Source organism: Abrus precatorius, unplaced genomic scaffold (assembly GCF_003935025.1).
Source record: "Abrus precatorius isolate BTA unplaced genomic scaffold, Abrus_2018 Scaffold11, whole genome shotgun sequence".
NCBI classification, from domain to species: domain Eukaryota; kingdom Viridiplantae; phylum Streptophyta; class Magnoliopsida; order Fabales; family Fabaceae; genus Abrus; species Abrus precatorius.
The window spans coordinates 30,315,429-30,340,422 of NW_020874303.1; the positions used below are offsets into that span (position 1 = coordinate 30,315,429).

The following is a 24,994-nucleotide window of genomic DNA, read 5'->3' on the forward strand; positions in this document are numbered from 1 at the left end:
TTTGGTCTTCTCAATCTAATGACTGCATTTTCTAAATCCGTGTAACCAAAAAATCGGTTTTAAATACTTTTTCTATTTATCAAAATTGACCAATTCTCCTATAGCCCACATCAATGCTCTTCAGTGTTCATAAAATGGACCCCATTTTTTATTATTTTTAAAATAACGAAATAATATTGAATTTGAGAAGTTGAAGAAATTCGTTAAACTTGGGCATGGCGGTGATAACGAATCAGTGTTAGGAAATTACGTAAGCTGAAAGACGTGGGATTAGGGTATAGAATTATAGATACATTGGATTGGAAGGTCTAAACTCTAAAGTCTAAATTATGGAAGTTTTGGCCAATAATTCTGTAATTGGAGAAAGGTTAAGTTGATTTTCCAAATGATACTAATTGAAAAATGGTTAATTTGGATCAGTTGAAATTGTCAGCTTGAACAGTGTGAAAGGGTATCTTCTGAATTGGGATGGAGATTGGAGAGGTTGGTGAGTCGCTTTTGTCGTAGTTTTCAGGTCCCCAAGTCTCTCTGCACCTAATAAATCCTAACAAATCGTGGCTTACAAGTCAATAATAAAATGTTAATCATTGTTATTATAGTAATCACGGATATAATATCACTTCCACCTCATACATCAGATATTCTCTTTTATTGCTTATCCTACGTGGGCCACTTATCAGACATATCTTCTTCTTTAGTAAACTCTCTGTATGCTTAATTCCTTATAATCAATTATATTTTTCCTATGTTCATTATTTCACGTTTCGAAGAAATGTCGAAAATTTTGTATTAACATGGAAATTGGAGCAAATATCAAATACTGCTCTTTGATAAACAAGAAAAACTTTGGGTGCTCAAGTGAGCAGAATGAATTTATAATCTGCTTATATTTTTATCTGTTTTTCATAATTTCTTACATAAAAATTATATATTATATAAAGCATATTATAAATACCAAATTGACATATTATTATTTTTAATATATAATATGTTGGGATAGGCAATGCTTTAGGAGAGAAAAAAGAATTCAATTAAATATGTAGCTATAAATGTATATATAAAAAGAAATGGTGTGGCTTATTATCACCTTGAAAAGTAGAAACACAACAGTAATAGCAGATATAATCACTTTCTAAAAGAAAAAAAGTCAGTTTCCTAATGATGCTTCTGAGAAGTTTCAGGTAAAACATGCGTATAAAAGTGATTCTTTTTTTACAGTTGTCATAATCCGTACGGCCAAATTCAGAAACAGCAGCTAAAACGTTGTTATGGCAAAGTGCGTTAAAGAAATCCAGTTATTGGACACAAATTAACGCACAGTGTTTTTTCCAAGACACATTATAAAATTAGAAAATTTAAAAATTATTGTATTTTTAAACTGAGTAACACATTGACATAAAAATAACTCTTGTTCCAGCCTCCTTGGCCTTTCCCATTTCTTCCAGCTTATTGTCTTGTTTCCTTTATAATGAAATTATTAAAATTCGTAATATATATTTAGTATTTATAACAAACATACGAAATGATTATTGATATAGTCCATTATACATATTTCACCATTAATTTTCTGACATTATTGTAAGTATAAATCCATTTACGTATATAATCGTAAAAACTACCCATTGTGAAAGACCTATCTCGGAGGTTACCTTCATCGTATCATTTCAAGGAAATGACTCAAGTGCAAATTCCTTGATAAAGGCTGTGATTGTTCTATTTTAGAAGGAGAATTCATTCCCCCCACCTCCCTCTAGTCACTGACTAAGACTGTTTTCAAGTCTCAATTTGGCGACCATATGCATATGGTGTTCGGAATTGGGATCATTCTGGGGTTGAATAATGCCAGTGAGTGGAGAAATTATACAGAAGGAGCTCAACCACATTGATAATACCGGAACAAGGGCATTACTCCCGCCACGCCAAATTAGCACCAATTCAAATATTGATTTTTCGATTAGCAGGGATGCCCTTCCACCCAATTTTATTGCTTTCAAATTCAAAGTATGTAGAATAGAAAAGCAAGATCAATCTGGGCCACATCATGTTGTCATGTTGTGGCACCCACAATCAATTTGTGCTTAAGTCAAACACACATCAGGCTTCTTTAATCTCAAATCCTACCATATAATTCTGACATTCGTTTATTCTTCTTTATCACGCACCCACTTTTCTTTTGGCCAAAGCCAATCAAAAAGGATAAGAACTTAGTGCTTGTCCTTCTTGTTTTAGAATTATGTAGATGAACTAATGTTTATATTCCATAGCCCCGCACTAACCCCGGAAGAAATGGTAAGTAAAATTTTAATATTTTGGGTGTACAATTACTGGTTCTTTTAGATGCTTTTAATCCAGTCCCAAAGTTAGTACCACTAAAAAGTTGTCAACTTTCCAAGTTAACCGAGCATTGGATTCCGATAAAGAGTGGACTATTTGGATTGTTCTGAGATAAATGTAACCTTCACTCACAAAATACTTAACATAGAAGGATGGCCTTAGATAAGTGAGGACCCTAAGGAATCCAAGACACGTAAGCAATGATCCTCTGTTTAATATCCTTTCCAAGTGGATATCTTTTCTTTAAAGTGTTCAAGATCAAGACTCTTATAAGCACCACAAACTGAGGAAATGGCAAGCTCTGTTTCAACATTATATAATATAATTATTACACACAACTAGGGGTCTCGTTGCTGTGTGTTTCGTCTGGTCAAATTCTCTCTATTTTATTCAATTATGTTTAGCAAATCTAGATTTCAAAACAGAAATGACCAATAACCTTTGGAATACATCCCAAGATAAAATTCAGTGTTATATAGACCCCTTAGAAAGATAGTATCCATACAAAGAACCACTGGAGCAGAAGAGAGGGCCTGGTTATCCTTTATATATATATATATATATATATATATAATTAATCACTAAAAGCTCAAAATCCAAACCATCCAGAGATTTGCATATATTCTAATTCTGTGGTGGCCGAGCAAGTCCTTTTGTGCCCACGAATGCAAAAATAATAATCTTGGTGGGGTTGTTGATTTATGTTATGTTCCTTGACCTTTGAAGCACTTAATTTACATGGAGACAAGACCACCATTGGCCATGAACAAACCTTGTTTAAAGCACAAAATGATTATAGCCTTGAAATGAAATGTCTCGAGTGCTAAAGAAGTGATTGTGGGCTGAGGTGGTTGGCTATGTGACATAAAGATATAGACTACAAACACGAAGTTCGACGCTTCTGTTAATATCATTGCGTCATTTACAGTAATCAAATCATTAACACATGGAGTTTCTGGTCGCTGAATGGATAACTTGTTTTAGGACAGTTGATTTTTGTGAATGCAAATTTGTGAGGTCGACAATTGCTGAAAATTCTAGAAAAACTGGGATATTCTGCTATCAACAACGTTGAATTCCTACGGGCAAGGACTAATTATATAGATCTGGAATGGGGTAAATGATTTTCTTTAGCATGGAGGGAATTGCGTTTATATATTATTATTCCGCCGTGCTGCAATTCAACTAAAAGACCAGCCCGTAGATAATAAGTCACAAATAAAGTTTCTAAGATTCAAATAATAGATCAATCCCCAAATAGTAAGTAACAAATAAAATTTCTTAGTCAAAAGGACGAACAAATAATCAATTATAATTTATTAATAATTTGTGCATATCACAGCATATTCAAAACTTCAATGAATCATCCAGGATATTGGCAGGGTATGATTCAAGGCAAACGTCGTGCCCATTCTGTTGTTCATTGATGGGTTGCTCATTGGTGGCCTTTTGATGATTGTTTCCTACACTAATGCTTGGATTTAAATAGAATAAAGCACCAGTAGGTCAAATTAAAATAATAATTACAACACCTTTGAATTTACGGTATTCTAATAATATAATGATGCACTAATAAGCGGTTCAGCAACGTAAGATTCCAGATATCAGTGCCCTATTCTTGCATAACATTTCATGCATTTCTTTATCTTAAAAATGGGACATGTCCAGATAATTAATGATTGTTATAGAAACTGGGAATTCGATAAAGAGAAGCATCCTGTTCGAAAGTGGACCATATCCATGATGTAGCAACTTTATAAGGATTCCAAACGGTGGCCCAATCATAATTCTTGAGGACTTGCACCACGGCAACATCCTTTATATTAGTCTCCTATGTTCTTCATGTACTCCTTTGAAAGTTTAGTTTCCATTATCAACTGTTGTTCTTTGATCAGAGAGTAACCTGACTCAAGTAAAGCATCCACTGTTTGCTATCCAACCAAATACAAAAGCAGTCAACTTCAATTGCATTCTTTTCACATAAACAAAATCAAGATGTTAAAAGAATTGAACAAAAGAAAATAGAAAAGAGACAAAAAGGAAAAGAAAGAAACAGGAAAAATACAGTCAAAGAGATTAGATATATATACTTCCTCAAACATTCCAACTTTTGCAACGATCAATTTCGCATGAATGAAATGAAAAGTGCAAATATTAGAAGTTTGTCTAAAGAGCTTTATATATATAATCTAGCAGAGGAAGCCCAAATGTCGGCCAGGGAAAGAATTGACCAAAAAGAAAGTCAGTATTATTATGCTGTTACTGAAACATTACTGATAGTGAAAGATCTCAATAAGTGCAAGAGATATACTAATGGTAAAAATATCACATGATGACATGGAAATCCTTGACGACATGTCACTATCCTTTAAATTTTTATATTTTGATTTTTTAACTTTTGAAGTCAAGTTTAATACGGTGTTAATCCCAATTCAAGACATCCTCTTAAAGATTCAATTCAAAAAGACTAGAGTATAGATCTTCTATCTATTCAACTGCAACCTACAAACATAGGACATGCTTGCAAAATAATACCAATAATTGTGCATAATAATTTTATCTTTTCTTACAAATTAACATTTCATGTAATGATAGAATAAATCGGTCAAGTCAATTTGAATAGCAGGAGAATAAAAACATCCTAGAACCTAATTAGTGTTTTGGCTATATCTGGATCTTTATCATTTCATATTAGTCTATAATTTTCAATTGATGTATGAACTCAAACAATATTTCATCAATTACTAATTTGATAGACATCTAATTCCCATCATTTAGTGATATACTGGACACAGAATAAGCGCATAAGCAAGGAAAAGGGGCTGATTAATTTACCTCTGGAGGAATAAATACAGGAAGGTTTTGGTCCTTTCTTCTTTTGAGAAGTTTGTTTCCAAAGTTTTCAATACCTCCAATATCATCAATCCACTAAAAAACCACCGTAAATCTGTGACTGTTATCAAAACTGATCTTTATGAAAAAAAAATTGGATACTGAACTTGCACTTCCGGTTCTCTGCTCTCATATATAATAGCAGTTGTCATTTGTCATTGTTGAAATATCAGCTATGCAAGCATTTTGTATTTATTGCTATTTATCAAGATAAATTCTCGTTCTAGATCCTTTCTCTCAACAATCATGACAGAAATTGGGCAATGATTGATGGTTGACTCATAAGATGTCACAAAAAGGAGGGAGTAGACATATGTTGCAATATTAATTTCTCTATGCAAGGAACTTCAACTAATTGCTCATCTCAAGCTCCGATAGGGTTTTAAGTACATAATTATTCACTAACAGGAAATTTGTCAAGAAGAATCTTAATCTTCCCACAAAGTCTCACATATAATGGGTGAATGATTCCCATAGTCCAGAGTCTAACAAGGAGATAATTTAATTTGGTATATTTTTTTCCTTAATTTTTTAGATCATTTGCTTAGAGAACCAAAATCTACTCCGGAGATTTTAAAGGAATAATAAACAATGAAGGTAATTAAAAATAGTAATTTTTCCACATTGAAATGGAAAGTCAGATATAGATCAGTAAGATACTAAGATCTGAATGAAACTTAGGTATCTGTATACCTTTAAAATAGATCTGTCATATGTACGAGATCTTAGAGCTCCATAAAAGTCCAATGCTGTCAACAACAAAATAAATGGAAAAAAGAAAACCTGATATCGGAGATATGATGCCTTCCATTAAATGAAGAAAGTAAGTTACTTCAGATAAAGAATGAAATCAAGTGTATTAATATTTTCATGAAAAAAAAATGCTAAAAAAGGGCATCCTACAGGCAACATCAGCCATAGATACTAAGCATAGAACAAAATATGTGACTATGTGGACAAGCAAGAAATTTAAACCATATCATTATCAACCCAAAATAAAATAATCAAGCAACCATAACATGACACATTACATTTTCGCTCATATTACTTCATTTATGAAATAATAACATGTTCTTTATCATTATAAAGAACATGTTATTAAGTAAAACTCTAGAACATATTATTATAATGATATTATAAATAACATGTTATCAAGAAATTACTCATGCTTTAACAACATATCTGATAAGTAAAACTCTTCTGGACCTACACGCAATACAGATGAGTACCTTGATTAGGGAAAGTGTTCACAATACTTTCAACTTCAGCTCGAGATATACCATCTTTCTCATACATTCTGTGAACGATATTCAGGATATCTTCATGATTAGGTTGCCTGTTCCACATTTACAGACATTTTAACTTTAGGGAAGGGTGACATGGTTTACCTACTATCACAAAATCAGATACTTCAAAGTCATGACGTAAGCAGCAATGTGATATATGATGTAATAGTGCCAAAATATAGCCTTATTAAAAACATAAATTATGAAAATTCCACCCACAACACTAATGTAAAACTTCAACTAAAACTCCTTACCCCTTATCTAAATATGCATCCTCAAAAGCTTTCTCAAAAAATAATCATGAACAGTAAGTATAATAATCCTAGAGTAAGATGGATTACAGTTTACCAGTAAAACTTATCCATCCTTCCATCACGTATCAGAGGAGCATAAATAGTTGAAAAATCATTCCCCGTTACAATGATTGGAATTCTGTTTGTGACATCTGATTCTCGCCAATTTTGGCCAATACTTACTCTTGTAGGATTGTCCGACAGGTTCATGAGAGTCCCAACAACAATTTGATTGTTGACTGTCATTTGAGTATTCCCTGTATGAAAACAGGAAAATTACGTTCAGTAAGCAGTTAAATGCAACACTAGAAGATGCAATACACACAACACACACACACACAAAGTGTAATGAACAAAAAAGGGGTTACAGAATTAAAATTGCTAAGTATTTTTGTTTCTCCAGTCCATATCAAGTATTAGCTCACCAAATCTACCAAGGCCAGCATCAATATCATTGATCATCAAACAGCTCATTTTTCCCTGTACCAGGAAACCAATACTAAATTACGTCAACTGATTAAGGAATTGGAAAGGGAACATTGGACACGCCAGCCTTCAGCACGTCATCACTTGGTATAAACATTTGACTGCATTAGCAAATCAAGGAATTGCAGTAACAATGTTCAACTAATAAGAATAGAAGCTAGATGTAAAATTGAAGCACAAATGTTACTTTCTTCAAAATATATCATATTAACATTCTTTATAGAAATGATATAACATTTTTATTAATTTCTTTCTATTCTCTTCTTCATAGAAATGATATCTTAATGCAACATTTTCGTAATAGCTTACAAAGAAGAGAATATTTTAGCGTTCAACTTCTATAAAAAGAATGGAATATTATCTTTTCCAAAGCCACAGTCTTGTCATTAATCATATAAAGTAACATTTTAACATTGAAACCAAGACATACTGAAAACTTTAAAACTCCTAACTTGATTCTGGACCACTTGAGATGCTGTTCTATAGCGTTCACGAATCAATCTTCCTGGCTCTCCTGTACATTGAAATTAGTAGGATGGTGTAATTCTGTCAGTTACAAGAATCTATGTATGTAAATACATGAGAATCAAAATTAAAGAAACTGCAAAAGTATGCAAAACTAAACACATTATGAAAAATGGTATGAACTAACGGAAAATAAACATTGCAATGAAAACAACTTACAAATAATTCCATTGATCATTTTCTAGTGTTAGACATGAGAACTAATTAACATTAGAATCATGAAAATAGGAATTATTTTGTTTGTTTTCTCTATTTCTTACAGATTCCCTTGAAAGAGCTATGTTTATACAAGCAAACAACTTACCAGCCCTCTCTGATTCTAGTTCCCCAGCAGACATAATTACAGGTTCAATTCCCATGGCCTGAAATATAAGTTCTGTTTGAAAGGATTTCCCTTGTCCTTTTCCTCCCCAAATTCCTGGAAGAAAGTAAAAAATAAAGGTTAAATTTTAAGATAGAATGCACAAACATGAAGCCTGAAGATTTCTTTGTGCGCACAGGTTAAATTTTTTTCCCAGATTAAATTTGAAATTGTGTGAAATAATATTAGACTAAAAATAGTCAGGGTAGAAATTTTCCGAGTGAGCATGAACATCACAGTCATAACTATAAATTTGCAAAAAGAAACTATCTAAAATACCCTACCCATTGTTATTTTACTTTCTTTAAGGTTTTAGATAAGCCACAGGAAAATTCATTTGTAGTTTGGTTTATACCTAAAATTAAAGGAACTTTAGTATTGAGTAGATGAGCAAGGTAGTTCTTCACAATGTGACATACTGCATTCACAGCAAGAAAAGTTACAACATTGTGCATCATGTAAAAGTAGCATTTTAGAATTTGAATATTAAATGACAGAAGCCAATTCAGAAATGCAGTTGTATAAAGGAAAATAGAGATGAATCCTCAATATATGAATTTGGTGGTTTTTAAAATTTTCATTGCAAAATTGAATAGTTATAAGCACATTAACTAACTATGTCATTTTTAAGTCAAGGAGATAAGGAACCAGTAGCATCAATAGAGCATGCAGTTAGTGCATACAGGATGATGATCAATATCAGTAAGTTGCAACCATTTCTACATTAGAGCAAAATAAATCACTTTTACCAAGCCCTCTTACTGCACCAAAATGACTTACAACAGTTTCTTCACAATGGTCCATTTTCAGAGAACTTACCAACTTTGTCCTGCCAAAAGAAAGCAAAGGGAACCCAAAATATTAAATACTACCACAACACAAAGAAAAGGAGAGGAAATGAATAGGAAGTTGACACAGTCAAAGCGGTAAAGATATGATCTTCTGATCACTGCATAAAAGCAAAATGAAGAAATGCCTATTCTTTTTCTTTCCCTGTTTTCTCTCTTCAACTCAGTTTGAAAAAAGTAACGAGCTCATGATCAGAAAACAATGAAGAAAAAAAAAATAGTACAAAGGGAACACAACACTAGCAGAGGAATTGGGTGGTAAACGTAACAATGTGGCTAGAGAGAGCGTTTATGATTTCTGAGTTAGACAAAACTTCGAAACCTTACAGAAATGCTCAAATTAGTGACATACAGAACCAAAGGCGACCTCACTCAACAGTAAGTAGTAACAAAAAGTAACGACTAACCACAAACCAAGCAGAGCAAAGAGGGATTCAGTAGAAGGAGCAGTTAGGTGTTTTGAAAATAAATATTTTAGAGGTGTGAAGGTACTAAGAGAGCAAACTATCTAACTAGTCTAATCTCTCATAGATAAAGAAGTAAAACAAAAATAAATACTTTCTAAGAAAAGGAAGTGAAGAGGATAGTGTTATACACGTAATTACCATGAAAAGAGGAGCGATGTAATAATCGCCCTGAAGGTATTGAAACGACCTCGTCACTTTCTGACGATAATCGAACACAACGTCCGCTGCACAGTGCACCACAAAACGTGATATTGTATTGTTTTGAATAATATGTTGAAATGGAAAAAGAATGTTGAGTGAGTATGAGAAATACAGTCTTTGCCGAGAAAATCGCCGGCGAAAAGGGGATCGATGATGCCGGCACGCTGGCCAACGGCGATGTTCATGTTATCAGCCTCTTTGCCAAGCCTGTAGAGATAGTCTCTTCCCTCCACGTCTTTGGCTTCCCACGACGATTGCTTCGACAACCTCCTCTTCTTCTTCTTCTCTTTCTCTTCATCACTGCATCGAATACTCAATTGCCCGCACAACGCAAACGCATCAACCTTTGCTTTTGGAGTTGCAACCCACAACGGTAATAACAACTTCGCCATCCCAACCGATAGCAGATGACAATTCCCCGCCACTCATCCCAATTATGTGTATATATATTATTACTATTTCGTTACATTTCTAAAAAGATAAAGCAATATATATTCCTTGAGATAAAAACACGCGCAGTGTCAATTAACACATTTAACAAAGCTGAACGGTAATAATGTTACGAGATTAAAGCAATTTTGGAAATTTGGATTGGTTACAAATGATAATAAATATTAAAGAGAAACATAACATGGGTGGAAAAAGAGTGGACTAGAGTCCATTATCGTAGGGAACACCGGTGGAGGGGATCCAAGAGTCGGCGTCCAAGAGACGGGAAGCAGTGAAAGGGGCTGCTTGGATTGGGTAGTGAAGGAGTCTAACACCGGGCCAGTCAACTCTTTGATCAGTATTTGAGCCCGGCCCAACATTTTCAAACTCGATGTAGGAGGCTTTGTCAGTGGGCTGGTGGGGCATGGGCTCCCAACCTTTAGGGTCCACCATGGAGTCAATGAAAGACTGTAAGATGGCCACTGTGGAATAGGGCCTCAAGGGACGGCCCAAGGTGGCATGGACCTCTGATTTTCTGTGGGAGTCCTCAGGGGACATAGTGAACTTGCATCTTTGGAATGTGAACCCTGTTTTCTCCTTTGGGTCGTCTCGTGACTGAGCAGTGAACGTCACGTACTCGCGATAACGCGCGTACACCGTGCAGTCTTGAAACACTGCTGCTGCGTCGCCGTAGATGAAGTCAACGGTGCCATATATGTCGCAGTTTTTGTAGAATTGTCGCCCCGCAACCGTCCACAGCGTGTCTTGGAATCCTTCGATGGAGCATTGGAAGAATACGCTCTTGTTCGCCTCGTTCCGAACCGCCACTGCAGCGCTTGCGTTTAGCCCTGCCCAGTTCACAAATCCCATGTTTTCTGCCATGAACCCTTCTCCACGGATATCTGACTCATTTTAATTTCATCAATACATTAAATATCCATCAATTCTTTTCGCCAATTACATTTCATTCACACACACTACAACTATATGAAGGACCTTACCCTTACGTGATTAAATCATATATTTAGTACGACATCCTATCGTCCAATATTATTTTAAAGTCATGTGTATATGCGAAACACCAATTCATTCAAAAAAAGAATCTCGTGAAACAAAATAAATTAGGTGAAAACTCTAACAAATTTATGATGACGATAAGCACAGTAAAAAACCTAACACTCGAGCTCTTTATTGCCAAATTATGCTCAATACGTCTAGAATTTGACTCAATAATACAGCAACCACAAGCTTCTGTCACAGTGACACCGATATGACCAATTAGGTTAGAATTATTTTTCTGGTAGGTTGCCAAATGCCCATATAAAAATATATTGTTAGGTTAACTGTGTACTACGTCTAAGGTCGTCGTTGGGCGTTGGCACTTGTTTTTTACATTCTGGAGTTCGAAGTCAGTACTCTAATTAATATATTCACCAAATATCCTCTCGTCTTGTATACATATCTGTAATCTATCGCACATCTGCATTCTTTAATTTGCAAGCGGGTATAGTATAACGTGCCCCTCCGGCCCTTAACTTTATGCTTCAAATACAATTATCAATGCAAGAAAGTTGTGCTATTTGCTAACGTGAAAGAAGAAAATTAAATACTATTAGTCTCGTTGAATCAAAGGATCGATCAACAATAAAGTGCATGTTGTTAATTTCATGCATATTTGTTGCCATAAAATCTTTGGTGTATAGTTACTCATTAATTCCCCTTCTCTGATTCGAGGTCGAACAAATCTCAAGTAGTGCCCAAAGAACTCTATGCGTTATTTATTATGAATTCCAGCCACACTATGTAGTCTAGAGAGCTAGCGGGGATGCAAAAACTTAAAATATGATAGTTAGAGTATGTTTGCATTGCGTTTTATTTTAAAAAGGGAAACAAACATGCTCTTAGTGTTACTTTCTCATAAACAACTTATCCTGCCGAAAGAATTACAGAGCCCCTTGACCTTAGATTTCTCTCGCTCCAACTACTAGTTTGCAAGAAACTCTCTTCTTTTCTCCTTTTGACAACACTCGTGTTAATTAATGTATATGTTAGCACAAAAACATAGCATATTCGTGTTTTTACTTTTTGGTTAGCCAATTAGATACTTCAATACCAAACTATGCGGTTAAATACAAGAAGAATACTGGAAACGTAACGGCGAAGGATTTTGACTCTGAACATACTATTCATGATTAAGAAATCGTTACGATATGAATATTAACCAGCACTAAAGATTAGAGATAGGAATGGGATGAAGAATTAAGAAGAAGAATAAAATCAAATTAAAAGGTGGAGCACGAAGCGTACCTATGGTGAAACCGTTTTGGTAGCCAACTATTTTGGTGTGTTGAGGTCCATCTCCAACGAGTTTAATATTAGTCTTCTCAGGAGGAATGACTACGTACTCTTCATAAGTACCTTGTCGAACGTGAATAGTGTAAGGTTTGTCACTCAAGTCCGGAGCATTCAAAATGGCTTCACCCACCGTTGTATAATCTCCACTCCCATCCTTGGATACGATAATAGAACCATGGCAACAAACTGAAGCTGAAAGAAGGAACAGCAACAACAACGTAGTTGTTGAGTCCATCTAAGCATGCAGCTGCTTTTTTCTTCGTGGTGTGTGTGTATATATGGGGCAGCGGTTCGATGAAAGCAACGTTGACTTGTGAAAATGCACTACAATTATAACTGCTTACATAAGATGAAAGATAATAATATAATTAACTTGAGAGAAAAGAAGGGTGGCGATATTATAGAGAGAGGGTGCATGGCAAAAGGTCAATCACTAATTTTAAAATTGACAAGAGTAATACTACCCACGCAACTAAAACCCATTTAAAACTCCAAATCATGATGGGAGAGGGCGTATATTTTTCTGTAGTTAGGGAAGAATCCAATAAGTTTTTACCGGCTCTGAGAATCCAATGAGTTTATGTCAAAAGTGCATATTGGTGGTTGAAAATAAAACTTGGCTCATGAAAGGTGTAGAACCAAAAATTGAGAATTTTACATATTTTTTTCATTTTAAAAGAGCTAAAAAAAATACATATTTTCGAGACAAATGTGGGATTTGCTATCATATGTTAAATAGTTTCAGGGTCACGGGATCATTAGCTTATTTTTTTTAATAAACTGAATATTATTTTTAACTTTAAACAATAATAAAACCGTAGGTAATCTAAATGAAGTCTACATCTCATTCGTCAGGACGTACGTTAATTAGTGTTAACTGATGACATTCGGGGTCCATAACTCTTCTAAATTAGATCTATGCTTCCCCCTCTATTTTGCAAGTCCCCTATAACCTGGTTTCCATTGTATTTACTTATTTTTTTCCTTTTCATTAGAAGAAAAAAGGGAAGGCCCAGGATGGGATTGGGCCAGGAAAAAGAAAAAGAAAATGATTGATGATGGTAGGTGAAGGATGAGAAAGGAGAGGTCCACTTAGAAGATGGGTGGTAGGTAAAAGGCCCAGCCCGTAACAATAACAAAAACAAAAGGGAGAGACTAGGAAGGGTTTAATTGGTCCCACTCCCACCCCCATTAAGCCGAAACCGCACTCACCATTCACCAACTCTCTTCACCAACTTTTCAAGTTTCATATTTCACTCTCTTCTCTGTCCCTCCCACATCCCTTTAATCCCCATTCTGCCCTTCACCAACCCATCCTTTATTATTACAACACACCCAACACTCTGTATCAACCCACCCCTCCTTGTTTTCTCTCCAAGAAACAACAATGGCTGTCCAAACGGATTTCATTTTCAGGTCCAAGCTTCCCGATATCTACATCCCCAAACACCTTCCCCTCCATGCATACTGTTTCGAGAATTTGTCCCAATTCGCCTCACGCCCCTGCCTCATCAATGCCCCCACCGGTGCCGTCTACACCTACGAGGAGGTCGAGCTCACCGCCCGCAGAGTCGCGTGGGGGCTGAGCCAATTGGGCGTCCAACAGGGCGATGTGATAATGATCCTGCTCCCCAATTCCCCGGAATTCGTGTTGGCCTTTCTCGGCGCTTCTTATCGCGGGGCCATGACCACCGCTGCCAACCCCTTCTTCACTCCAGCGGAGATCGCCAAGCAAGTAAAGGGGTCGAAAGCGAAGGTGGTGATAACCCAGGCCTCTTACTACGAGAAAGTGAAGGGGTTGGAGGGGGTGAAGCTGGTGTTCGTGGATTCTCCGCCAGAGGGGCACATGCATTTCTCGCAGCTGTGTGAGGATAGCGGGGACATTGGGGAGGTTAAGATAAGAGCGGATGACGTGGTGGCATTGCCGTATTCGTCGGGAACAACGGGTCTGCCAAAGGGGGTGATGTTAACGCACAAGGGATTGGTAACGAGCATTGCACAGCAGGTGGATGGGGAGAATCCCAACCTCTATTATCACTCAGAGGACATAATCCTCTGCGTGCTTCCTCTGTTTCACATATACTCCCTCAACTCTGTTTTGCTATGCGGCTTAAGAGCCAAGGCTGCCATTCTCCTAATGCCAAAGTTCGAAATCAATGCGTTGCTGTCTCTGGTTCACAAACACAGAGTGAGTGTTGCACCCGTTGTCCCCCCCATTGTTTTGGCCGTTGCCAAGTCTCCCGATCTTCAAAAGTACGATCTCTCTTCCATAAGGGTCTTCAAGTCTGGGGGTGCTCCTCTCGGTAAGGAACTCTTAGACACTGTCAGTGCCAAATTCCCCCACGCCAAACTTGGTCAGGTACGGTACCATTCCTTCCTTTTCCCACATTTAATGCGCAAGGGCCTAACCTAAACTCACTTTCAATTTTACGTTTATTAAGATCTCTTTTTTAGTTCTAATATGGACTCATTATTTATGTTATCAGTTTAATCTTGAAAAATGGTGCAGGGATACGGAATGACGGAGGCAGGGCCTGTGCTAACGATGTCCTTAGCATTTGCCAAGGAACCGATGGATGTAAAGGCAGGTGCATGCGGAACCGTTGTAAGAAATGCAGAGATGAAGATCGTTGACCCTGAAACTGCCATTTCCTTACCTCGCAACCAGTCCGGTGAAATCTGCATAAGAGGCGACCAGATTATGAAGGGTACTCTCCAATACTTGATAATTAACATTGTCTTTAAAAATATTATTTTTCTTCAAAATATAATCAAATTAAAAAATATTTTTCCTTTTTAACTTAATTTATAAAAAGAAAAATAACCCACCTTCGAATTCATGATTTCCGTCCAAACAAGACTTAAGGGCGTTGGGACATGTTCCTTTGAAAAGGGGAGCAAATGGTGTTGTGCTGATTGGCATATTTATCGCCAAACATTGAAAGAGTGGAGTTGGACTTTGACGTCATTATGTCCAAAAATGGACTTTTCAGTCTTCAGCTTTCATCAAGGTTCAAGTGTGTGTGATCATGGCCGGTTTGTCCCCACAGTCAAACTCCCCCATTTTCTTTAAACTATTACTTCCCCGTACGGCTCAACAAATTATAATATTATTTCTTAAGTGGCTGTAAAGGGTAAATTATTAACCATAAAACACGTTTGAAAAACGACAAAAGATTTGCAACAACTGATTGACTCGGTGATGCTAAAATGATGAATGCATGTTTACATGGTTAGGTTATCTAAATGATCCAGAAGCTACTGAGAGAACCATAGACAAAGAGGGTTGGTTACACACTGGTGACATCGGTTATATCGACGATGACGACGAGTTATTCATCGTTGATAGGCTGAAGGAATTGATCAAATACAAAGGATTTCAAGTGGCGCCAGCTGAATTAGAAGCCCTTCTTCTATCTCATCCTAAGATCTCTGATGCTGCTGTCGTTCCGTAAGTGTGCCGTATTTTACATTCGCTTCCATCATCATACATCTTAATAAATTCCTAAACATAAATTTCAGAATGAAGGATGAAGCAGCAGGAGAGGTACCTGTTGCATTTGTTGTAAGATCAAATGGTCATACCGATACAACCGAGGACGAAATTAAGCAGTTTATATCCAAACAGGTCTTTTTCTCTTAATATATCGTCTACTTTTTTTATTAAAAGAAAAATTAGCATGACTAATGAAAAATGAAAACAAAATCCTGATCGAATATGAACTTGGTAGTTGCTATCTATGAAAAAGTTAACAAGGTTTTAATAACTCTCGTATCCACTTCCCACCTAATTTGTGTACTTGTTCTCACCTAATTTTGAAGGCTAAGATATAAGTGTGTTTATTACTGGATAAAGATGTATACTTTCCACAATTGTAATTTGAAATGCAGGTTGTGTTTTACAAAAGAATAAACCGAGTATTCTTCATTGATGCAATCCCCAAGTCACCCTCAGGCAAAATCTTGCGTAAGGATCTTAGAGCAAAGCTTCCAAATTGAAAACCCAACATCATCATATATTTTATTCTATTTTTCGTTAGAGGGAAAGGTGGTGTTAGTCGAGGCTTCATCACTAATACGTATATTCTCGTACGCAACACACCATGTATAAGTTACGAGTGTTATTTTCTTATATATATGCTGTAAAAATTTGAATCAGTCAATCACTTTCACCTTCAGTGGCATCAAGATATAATTTTTTTATATATATATATATATTAAATATATTTGGTTGGAATTTTTTTATCTTTTGGAATATGGAATTTGAGTTATGATATTAATATGTTTTGAGTTTGAATCTTATTGAGATGTATACAAATATTAACTTTTAGGTTAATATTTTCAAATACGTTTATATTTTTATATTTTAAAAATTATTAATTATTATCAATGATTACTATATTCTTTAATTGATTGTTTTATATTTATCTAAATTTATAAATATTAAACCAATCCAAACTTGTTAGACAATAAACATGACAAAAAATACTCAAAATACTAGATAGTGGATAAGATAGTCAATAAGTGGAAAAGGGACAAAAATAGAGGAAAGGCTAAAATGTGTACATTTAAAATTTTTAAAAATTAATTGAGTGATCGATTAAATTCAAGTTGAACAAATTTAAATTTAAAAATTAAATTAAATACAATTAATTTCATTTAAATTTAAAGTAAAACGAACCAATTGACCCAACCGATTCAAACCAATTTAATTTATTTAATTTGAATTATCAAATTTATAGAATTAATTTAATCCGATGAATACTTCCTAATTTCCTATAATGCAAATATTTATATTATTATTAAGATGTTAATATTATTTAATGTAAATATTTATGTGCAATTTTGACTTTCTTAATTTTAAATACACATTAAATTCCTTAAATTTCTTTTTGAATTTTTCCATCATCTCAATAACTAAAATATTGAAAGATCCACACGTCAGAAGTAAGCTCCAAACACAAAAATAGCAAATTTAAACGAATGATATACAATGATTCAAAGAGAATGTCAATAGAAAAACAAAATCCTTAAGAAGAAAACCAGAACTAAAAAAAAAGAGAATATAAATTGAAGCAGAGCAAAAGACAAAAGGTAAAACACGGATCAGATAACTTAATGCTAATGAAAGAAAACTTATACACTGGATCCTTTGCATCTTCAATTGAGAAAAATCTGACTTTAATTCATGTATTATTTAAATGCAATCAAAATATGCATATAAAATCAAATATTCTTAAATGTTATCAATATTTCAATGAATCAAAATGAGTCATCTTTAATTAAATAATTTTAATGATCAAGAACATGAAGAAAGAAAAAACAAACTTATCGCTGAAAGAGAAAGAAACACAAGATTTAAAGCCTTAAACTTTATAATACATAATATAAACTATATTAGAAAATATGAAAAGTGCAAAGTCACACCTGAAAAGTTGGCAACAGTGTCTGCATTCCAAAATTTCAATACCGAAATAGTCTAATGATTGTACGATTTTCTTATCATTATCTTTTAAGCTTAATTTTAAGAACACAAATTTTTTATTTTAGAAAATACTTATCATGCTTTTGTAACTTTATGTAATAAATAATTAACTTTTTCAATAAAATTTTACTACTCTAAAATGCTTAAAATCAAAAGATAATGTTAATATTTTCCATAATTGTAAATAGACGCCGTAAAAATGAAAAAAGAAAAAAGAAAAGGGTTTGCAGTGATTGGTTACTTTCAGCGTGATTCATTGACGATATGAGAGCCAAAAGGCTACAAGATTTTATTGTGAATGAATGAAAACTAGGATAAAAATGATACAGACAACACATTCTCTCAAAATTCAATATAATACAAGGCTGAAAATTTTCAGTAAAGTTTGCTCGTGATCACTTCGGGGGGTTCCCACGTCATGTTGAATGCAGGTTGAAGAATTTTCTTGAACCCTTTCAAACACCCTGCTTACTACCTTTCTGATACATAAAGTGGTAAGGAAATGCAACGCGGACAGCTGCCACACCTACACTGTATAATTAGTCATCACCTGTACCAAGATTCCACGAGCAGCATTACGATGAGTCCTATGCATATGTCAAATAAACCTCAAAACATAATCATAAAGAAGTTTCACTTCTATTAGCAAATAGCCTGATCCTCGGGCACAGCTTAAACACAAGAAATGTGCATGTTTGTTTTAACTTCTTTTAGAAAATAATCGCTTATTTCTTTCAACTTCCGAAGAAAGATTCTGAAAAATACAATTATTTTCTCAGAATTTAGATGAACCAAACATGCAATTAGACTCTGCCAAACAGGCAAAAATGAAATATACGAATTTCAGATAACAAGAATAATATACTATTTTGATATTTCTTAAGCTTCTAAGTTACACTATTTTCCTGACATGTGGAACTAGCAAATCCACTCTTGGTATACCACATACAAACTAGAAAGATGGTGCCTCAAGATTATGAAAGGGTCCAAACTCTAACGTCCAGAAGTTCATACCGTTTAACAGAAAATAAATGCATATCTTGAGAAGCAATAAGGAGAAGACAGGTAATGGACATATCAAACAAAAGACTAGGCATGGTTGTTGCTGGAAGTTTACTTGGCATAAAGAGAATTACAGGAGATTCATCTAGCTTCTCCCTCACAATACAAGTCTACTATGAATATATGCAGTATATTCTCAGTAACTCACCACTTTTAGGGTCTACATGCACAAAAAAACTGGCAGCAACTATAAGATAGCATAGAATAAGCATCAAGCCTTTAAAGTAATTTGAGGTTCCTTCCTGCAAGGAAAAAGTTAAATTAAAGATGGCTGTGACAAACACAAATAATAGTTGCAATAAAAGCTAATACATGACTATAAAGTAACTTTGACCTTAATCTGACTGAACAAGGGTCATAACTCATAAGCATCCCATTTCGAATGCTCGTCTAGAATTTGGACTAGATCTAACTCAACCACAAAAACAAGCTCGTGATTTTTCACTCTACCTCAATAAATTAGACTTTGGAACTGTTAGCTTTGCACTCGGAGAACTAACTTACAAGTTACTTGGTTTAATTGCTTACGAAGTTGGGAACATTAACAACTGCTAGCAACACAACTCTTAGGCGCAAATAAGAAATCACATACCTGCATCATAAATGCAACTACCAACACAGTGATAAAAAGTGTGGCAGTCTCAAAGAGTTGAAAATTCAGGTCCATTTCTTTCCCCATGCACCATCCAACAACCACACAGAAGGGGATCTACATTTTTCAAGAAAATAAGAATCATCAATTTTCTCCATTGACCATCATTTGATTTCAAATTAATTAACTCCAAAAATGACAGGGAAATCCAGTTTAGTTTATTCACAAAAAGATGTGGTAAATATATACCCCAAATAACGATTTAATAATTGTTCAAGGCCATACCACGAACATAGATATCTGTGTAGATGATCCAACAGCAACTCCAATTGTGATATCCTGTGGAGAGATTAAATCCATTACCAGATTAAACGGTATTCATAGAATAAAGTGTAGGCCTTGAAAGTTGAAAGCCACTTACAAGCTTGTCCTTCACGGCAAACATGATAGCACTAGCATGTTCTGCAGCATTGCCTACAATTGGAAGCAAAATGACACTAATAAAGGCCACTGACATATTCATTGACTCAGATGCTCCCTGCAAGAAACAAGGAACACAATATATTAATGAATCAACTTATGACACAATGTTTACGGACAACAATAGTGATATTTTTTGGTCCAACAAAAACAATAAAATAAAATCATCATATATATTTCCAGCAGAAAATTAGGGAATTCTACGTTGGATAATATAATTGCATTACGCTAAGTGTTTGTGAGTTGGTCTAGAACTGCTGGCACCTGATCCAGATTATTACAGATAAGGGGATAAGGTCAGTGTTATATATGACCACTATTTAAAAACTAATTAGTAGATTAAAATATAGATCTATTCTCATTTTTTCACCTGATTCATAAAATTTCAAGGAAATATCAATGGTTACCATCCCTTATGACCTGATCCCATCACTTTTTCACCTAACTCCTAAAATTTGGTGTCCTCAACTTTTGTTCTAATTAGTAGAAAGTGGTTGTTTTTACTCCCATGATGTTTTTAAGTGGTGTTATTTTGTTAAACAGCATTATTCTACTAAGTTATGTTGTCTTAAATGATGTTGGGCTAGGCTTGTATTACATTTGTATGTGACCTAAATTATTAGTATAAATGATTTTTTTTTATTATTTGGTTTTGGACTTTGACTGAGGTGTTCCCATAGGCATTGCTGCAAAACTAAACCCCTGAGCACTGTCACAACTAGTAACTAACCAGGAGGTCCTCCCAACAATTGCCTTCTTTAAGGTTCAAACTTGGGCAACTCACTCACCACCATGGCACCATTGCACCTAACCCTTCTTGATTAGCAATAATAGGAGTATAGGTCAGTGTTTCATATCACTTTTATTCAGAGATCTGATAGTGATGTGTGTGAGAGTATGTTCTTTGATCTAAGCTTCCTCAAAACTAAAAACAAAGTGAAACAAAAATTAAGAAGAATATATAAAGGCTCAAATTTAACATTCCATGAGAATAGAAACTTCACGGGTACAAATAATAGAAACTAATGATCAAGAAATTCTGATATAGCTATACCTCTATGGCATCTACAAGGTAGCCAGACAATATAGATACCCATGCCGTCAAAATAGCAAGCCAGACTATTGCTTCCCATTGAGTTAATTCAATTTCTTCCTCCTCATCAGAACTTTCTTCATTATCTCCTTCCTACATTATAAAGTGTGGAGATTAAGTGTAAATGAACAATTGAATAATAGAGAAAACTGCATACCATAGGTACAAGTTCACTCACATAAACTTTTCATATTCCAAAAGATATGTCATAATTTAATATTCTGACCAACTAAAAAAACAAAGTTTTAAAAGGGAAAACATAAAAAAAAAATTAAAAAAAAATAAAAATAAAAATTCCTTTTTTAATAAATGTAAGAACAATCCCCTCATGTTGTCATCTATCAAAAATCAAAATGCAATGCCAAAAACAAGTCTTAAAGGAAGTGCAACCACACCAATTAGTGTTCAAGGGTGATTTGATGAAACAAAATATTGTGGCCAGCACCTTAAGGTTTCCCATTGTCTTCAGGAGTCTACAAAAATTCCACTTAAGTTACTAACCCTCACATGATGCCTATGCACTCATTTTTCCCAGTTCACCATTTTTTAAAATATTTTCCACTCACTCTTTCAGTAAGATGCTTAACTAATTAACATATTTGAATATAGTGACCCAAACAAAAACACCTTTTCTTTTTCTCGTGTGGACATGGAACTTTGTCTTTAATTGCTATGAGATTTTATGCTTATGTCATGCATACATATATTTTTTTAATTCATCCGTCATGCTTCTGCTATTAGCCCACAGTGTCATCAGTCATATTTTATGGGATCTTTTTGGCTTTCCACCATCGACCACAATTTACAGTTGATAATTATACTTCACAAAAATATGGGGCAAGGCTAAAGATTGAAAAGAAAAGGGCGTGCTGGAGACAAAAGAACTAACCTCATCAACTGGACTATAAACATTTTGCTGGCTTCTAAGTTGAAAGAAAAGGTAGCTTGCATATGCCACTAGCATTATGCAGCTGCTAAATCTTGATAGAGATAACACTGACTTCCCAAGATGAACCTCTGAGTGAGTAAAGTGAAGCACAGCAGGAAATAGTATTCCCATTACTGCCATCAACAGCAACCCAGAATTGACAATAGCAGCTGCCTGTTGCAAAGGCCAATACAATGTGAACTCTGACATCAAGAAAGCACAGACAAAAAGAAGCAATTACATGCACTAATTTTCATTCAGATCAAAATATGTACCTTATCAAAAAACTGTACTTTTTTCTGGTAGTGGACAAGGCCACCAGTGAAGAAAGCACACCCAAGAACCAGAAGCATATTTGACAAGATTGAACCAAGCAAAGATTGCTGAACAACCCTAATCATATCGCTTTTCAATGCATAAATTGATATAATCATTTCAGTTGCATTGCCAAACGTGGCATTAAGCAGACCCCCAACTGCACGAGAGCAAAAGTCAGTTGAATGGACGAACTAGATGCACTTGGACAACAAGCCTTCGTAAAAGGAATAACTATAACATGATAAATAGGAAAATAAAACGAAGAGAAAATGAAAATAATTAAATTAGAGAACCAGGATAAAGTTACTTTAAAGAGGAGTACGCGTTCACATGTTAATGATTCTGGAAAAATATTTGATTGTATGTTATCATGACATAAACCATATTGTGCTAACCAATAAAGTTGGGCAGGGTCAACATTGAACACAGTCATAAGGTCATGTAACATAGCTGTGGTAACATTGAAAAATCTACCTGTTCTCGACACAGAGAACAGAGATTTGTAGCATTAAAAAGAATAAAACTATACCTGTTGGTCCAGTGTAGAGGGCAAGCTGCCTGCATCAATAAGGAAGCGTGTTAGAGATAAAGAGGAATATGTGATAAGGCAATAGGCAATAGGCAATAGGCATGGGAAGACTTACTCGGTAGCATAACCCAGTCGTTCCGCCAAAGGAGTAATACCCAATAAGGTGAAGAAGAACACCCATGCCTGCCCATTAGCACTAATATAGTAAGTAATAAGAAATCGAAGTGTTAATAGTTGAAAGGTTAAGGGAAGCATACATGATGTCCGGTTAGGTAATGTAGTAAAATGGCCAATGGACCAAAGGGAAGGAGCATGTTGATCTTTGCTTTGATTAAGACCACATAAATACTCCTGCTGAAACGTGTTATCCGTAGAATGTTAAAGAGGGAGGATTTGCGTAAATCAACGCTTGTCTCGAAATTGAAAGTGTGAACTTTAGAGGCGGAGGGCGAAGAGGAGAAGGGAGTGTCATCATCGTAATCAACGTCTATCTTGTCCTCTACAGAACCCATCGGCACTGCTGCAACTGTACCTCTATAGATTGATTTATGGATGCAGATCCACAACCAATGCACAGATCCAGCAGCCACCGAAGATGGATCAACTTCTTCTCTGCTATGCTCACAGCCAAAGCACCAACTCTTGCTTTTCTATGTAGCTGCAATTTAGGGTAAGACAAAAAGCACGACCCAGAAGAAGAAGAGAAGAGAAAAGAAAAGAAAATTAACGACGGACATTTCCTTTGCTTTTACTATTCCTATTGGCGTTCGATGGCCGGCAACTATGCGATGGCAAGTCACACCTGCGAACCTTCTGCGAAATATCTCTTCTCTTCCCCATTTTCAATTCTTTTATTCAAAACCATTTTTCAATTTTCTTTTATCATTATTATTACTCTTAATGCCTTACACGTATCCTATCCTCATTACATTTTCGTTTTCCAATTAAATTAAATAAATGCTGCCCACAATATCTTACTTTTTTTTCTTCCTAAATCTACGCCCATGTGTCTTATCACCTCCTATCTCTTAAATTATATTAGATCATACACATTAGTAACCCCTTTTCTCAAGTTATTACGCTCATTTTCTTCGTCCTCTTACCTCTTCCCTTTATCGTTATCTTTTTCGTTCATCATTATTATTTATATTACTAATATATGTCTTTTTCTATTCACCAGCAACTTCACCGGTTTCGTGTAAGATAAGTATAATTCAATTTGTTTATCCAATGTCTTTTTGGTGTATTCTATTCTTCTGAGGATCAAAGTTTTCAAACATAAACCAATATGTATGCATTACGAAAAAACAGTAGCTACTATATATTTGATTTTCTTTTTAAAATATATAATCAAGTTTGAATCATGTGAATAAAACAAAATTCTTCCTAAGAGAATTAATTATTATTTTATAAATATTTTTTTAGTTAAATAAGGTATCATCACAACCATTGGCAAGAACAGTATCTTTATAATGAACCAAATTTCATTTCTACCATGTTTATGATATCCCAAATTAAGTTTTTTATATGATAAATATCCATGATGCATATCTTTATTTACATGAAATCGCCACATAGCTTCCCTTTAACAAAGTTATGATAATTTAGTTAATGGATGCAATTAATTACAAGCTTTTGAAATCGTTGTAATAAAAAATAATTAAATCTAAAATAAAATAATAGAGATTAATAATATGATAACAATTCTTTAGTGTAATTATGAAACCAAAAGTAATACTCTTCCTATCCTTTTTATAAAAAACAAAATGAAATATTTTTTTTTTAGTTTTTATTATAAAAAATAAATGATAGATTTAAGATATATTAATTGCTAAAAAAAATTATACTCTTTTTTTATTAGTATTATTAAATATACAAATTAATAACTACACCATTTAATGTTATAGGTATTTTAAGAATAAAATTTATATTTAAAAAAATATAACAGAATTAATTAATTTTTTTATTCTAGTAATTTAGTCTTTTATTTTTTATAAAAAAGATTGAATACGTAATTAGTAGCGATTGAA

The 24,994-nt window shown here is 34.6% G+C and overlaps 4 protein-coding genes across 13 annotated transcripts; 1 reads left to right on the forward strand and 3 right to left on the reverse strand.

Moving 5' to 3' along the window:
• Positions 1 to 3,632: 3,632 nt before the first annotated feature.
• LOC113853698 (ribulose bisphosphate carboxylase/oxygenase activase, chloroplastic) lies at positions 3,633 to 10,158 on the reverse strand. Of its 8 annotated transcripts, none has more exons than XM_027484237.1 (12): positions 9,806 to 10,146; positions 9,631 to 9,716; positions 8,997 to 9,006; positions 8,533 to 8,595; positions 8,121 to 8,234; positions 7,744 to 7,805; positions 7,231 to 7,285; positions 6,861 to 7,062; positions 6,456 to 6,562; positions 5,920 to 5,975; positions 5,170 to 5,262; positions 3,636 to 4,265 (listed from the first exon to the last, which is right to left on the reverse strand). In XM_027484237.1, exons 1-12 carry the CDS (start codon positions 10,083 to 10,085, stop codon positions 4,158 to 4,160), a joined length of 1,236 nt encoding a protein of 411 aa, XP_027340038.1. In that variant the 5' UTR covers positions 10,086 to 10,146; the 3' UTR covers positions 3,636 to 4,157. The 8 variants fall into 8 exon arrangements, 4 of the variants coding, with proteins under 4 accessions (XP_027340040.1, XP_027340038.1, XP_027340039.1 ...); XR_003502685.1 differs by having other exon boundaries at positions 3,839 to 4,265; positions 5,170 to 5,287; positions 9,806 to 10,155; XR_003502684.1 differs by having other exon boundaries at positions 3,873 to 4,265; positions 5,170 to 5,349; positions 9,806 to 10,157.
• Positions 10,159 to 10,344: 186 nt separating this feature from the next.
• Positions 10,345 to 12,712, reverse strand: LOC113856047 (probable pectinesterase/pectinesterase inhibitor 12). Its single transcript, XM_027487668.1, has 2 exons — positions 12,430 to 12,712; positions 10,345 to 11,024 (listed from the first exon to the last, which is right to left on the reverse strand). The coding sequence occupies exons 1-2, from the start codon at positions 12,710 to 12,712 to the stop codon at positions 10,345 to 10,347; spliced, it is 963 nt and encodes a 320-aa protein (XP_027343469.1).
• Positions 12,713 to 13,842: 1,130 nt separating this feature from the next.
• Positions 13,843 to 16,510, forward strand: LOC113854525 (4-coumarate--CoA ligase 1). 2 transcript variants are annotated; one of them, XM_027485546.1, is made up of 5 exons: positions 13,843 to 14,836; positions 14,987 to 15,185; positions 15,715 to 15,928; positions 16,000 to 16,109; positions 16,366 to 16,510. In XM_027485546.1, exons 1-5 carry the CDS (start codon positions 13,865 to 13,867, stop codon positions 16,407 to 16,409), a joined length of 1,539 nt encoding a protein of 512 aa, XP_027341347.1. In that variant the 5' UTR covers positions 13,843 to 13,864; the 3' UTR covers positions 16,410 to 16,510. The 2 variants fall into 2 exon arrangements, with proteins under 2 accessions (XP_027341347.1, XP_027341346.1); XM_027485545.1 differs by having other exon boundaries at positions 16,000 to 16,105; positions 16,369 to 16,510.
• A 1,681-nt stretch (positions 16,511 to 18,191) lies between these two features.
• LOC113853700 (vacuolar cation/proton exchanger 3-like) lies at positions 18,192 to 23,862 on the reverse strand. Of its 2 annotated transcripts, XM_027484241.1 has the most exons (11): positions 23,222 to 23,859; positions 23,080 to 23,147; positions 22,965 to 22,993; positions 22,393 to 22,592; positions 22,079 to 22,291; positions 21,151 to 21,282; positions 20,038 to 20,154; positions 19,902 to 19,955; positions 19,617 to 19,733; positions 19,173 to 19,266; positions 18,192 to 18,512 (listed from the first exon to the last, which is right to left on the reverse strand). In XM_027484241.1, the coding sequence occupies exons 1-11, from the start codon at positions 23,474 to 23,476 to the stop codon at positions 18,502 to 18,504; spliced, it is 1,290 nt and encodes a 429-aa protein (XP_027340042.1). In that variant the 5' UTR covers positions 23,477 to 23,859; the 3' UTR covers positions 18,192 to 18,501. The 2 variants fall into 2 exon arrangements, with proteins under 2 accessions (XP_027340042.1, XP_027340043.1); XM_027484242.1 differs by lacking the exons at positions 18,192 to 18,512; positions 19,173 to 19,266 and having other exon boundaries at positions 19,632 to 19,733; positions 19,866 to 19,955; positions 23,222 to 23,862.
• Between the last annotated feature and the right edge of the window lie 1,132 nt (positions 23,863 to 24,994).

Bases quoted from the DNA above. Each gene is read 5' to 3' on its own strand.
- LOC113853698 (XM_027484237.1), bottom strand. From the start codon at position 10,085: ATGGCGAAGTTGTTATTACCGTTGTGGGTTGCAACTCCAAAAGCAAAG. The intron at 7,286-7,743 runs GTTAGGAGTTTT...TTCCTGGTACAG, and splicing joins CTCAAGTGGTCCAGAATCAA to GGAAAAATGAGCTGTTTGAT. The intron at 6,563-6,860 runs GTAAACTGTAAT...AATGTGGAACAG, and splicing joins AGGATGGATAAGTTTTACTG to GCAACCTAATCATGAAGATA.
- LOC113856047 (XM_027487668.1), bottom strand. From the start codon at position 12,712: ATGGACTCAACAACTACGTTGTTGTTGCTGTTCCTTCTTTCAGCTTCA. The intron at 11,025-12,429 runs GTACGCTTCGTG...AAAATGAGTCAG, and splicing joins CCAAAACGGTTTCACCATAG to ATATCCGTGGAGAAGGGTTC.
- LOC113854525 (XM_027485545.1), top strand. From the start codon at position 13,865: ATGGCTGTCCAAACGGATTTCATTTTCAGGTCCAAGCTTCCCGATATC. The intron at 14,837-14,986 runs GTACGGTACCAT...AAAATGGTGCAG, and splicing joins CCCACGCCAAACTTGGTCAG to GGATACGGAATGACGGAGGC. The intron at 15,186-15,714 runs GTACTCTCCAAT...TTACATGGTTAG, and splicing joins AGGCGACCAGATTATGAAGG to GTTATCTAAATGATCCAGAA.
- LOC113853700 (XM_027484241.1), bottom strand. From the start codon at position 23,476: ATGGGTTCTGTAGAGGACAAGATAGACGTTGATTACGATGATGACACT. The intron at 21,283-22,078 runs GTTAGTTCTTTT...TTTATAATGTAG, and splicing joins TTTATAGTCCAGTTGATGAG to GAAGGAGATAATGAAGAAAG. The intron at 19,267-19,616 runs GTATGTGATTTC...TTTTCCTTGCAG, and splicing joins TAGTTGCATTTATGATGCAG to GAAGGAACCTCAAATTACTT.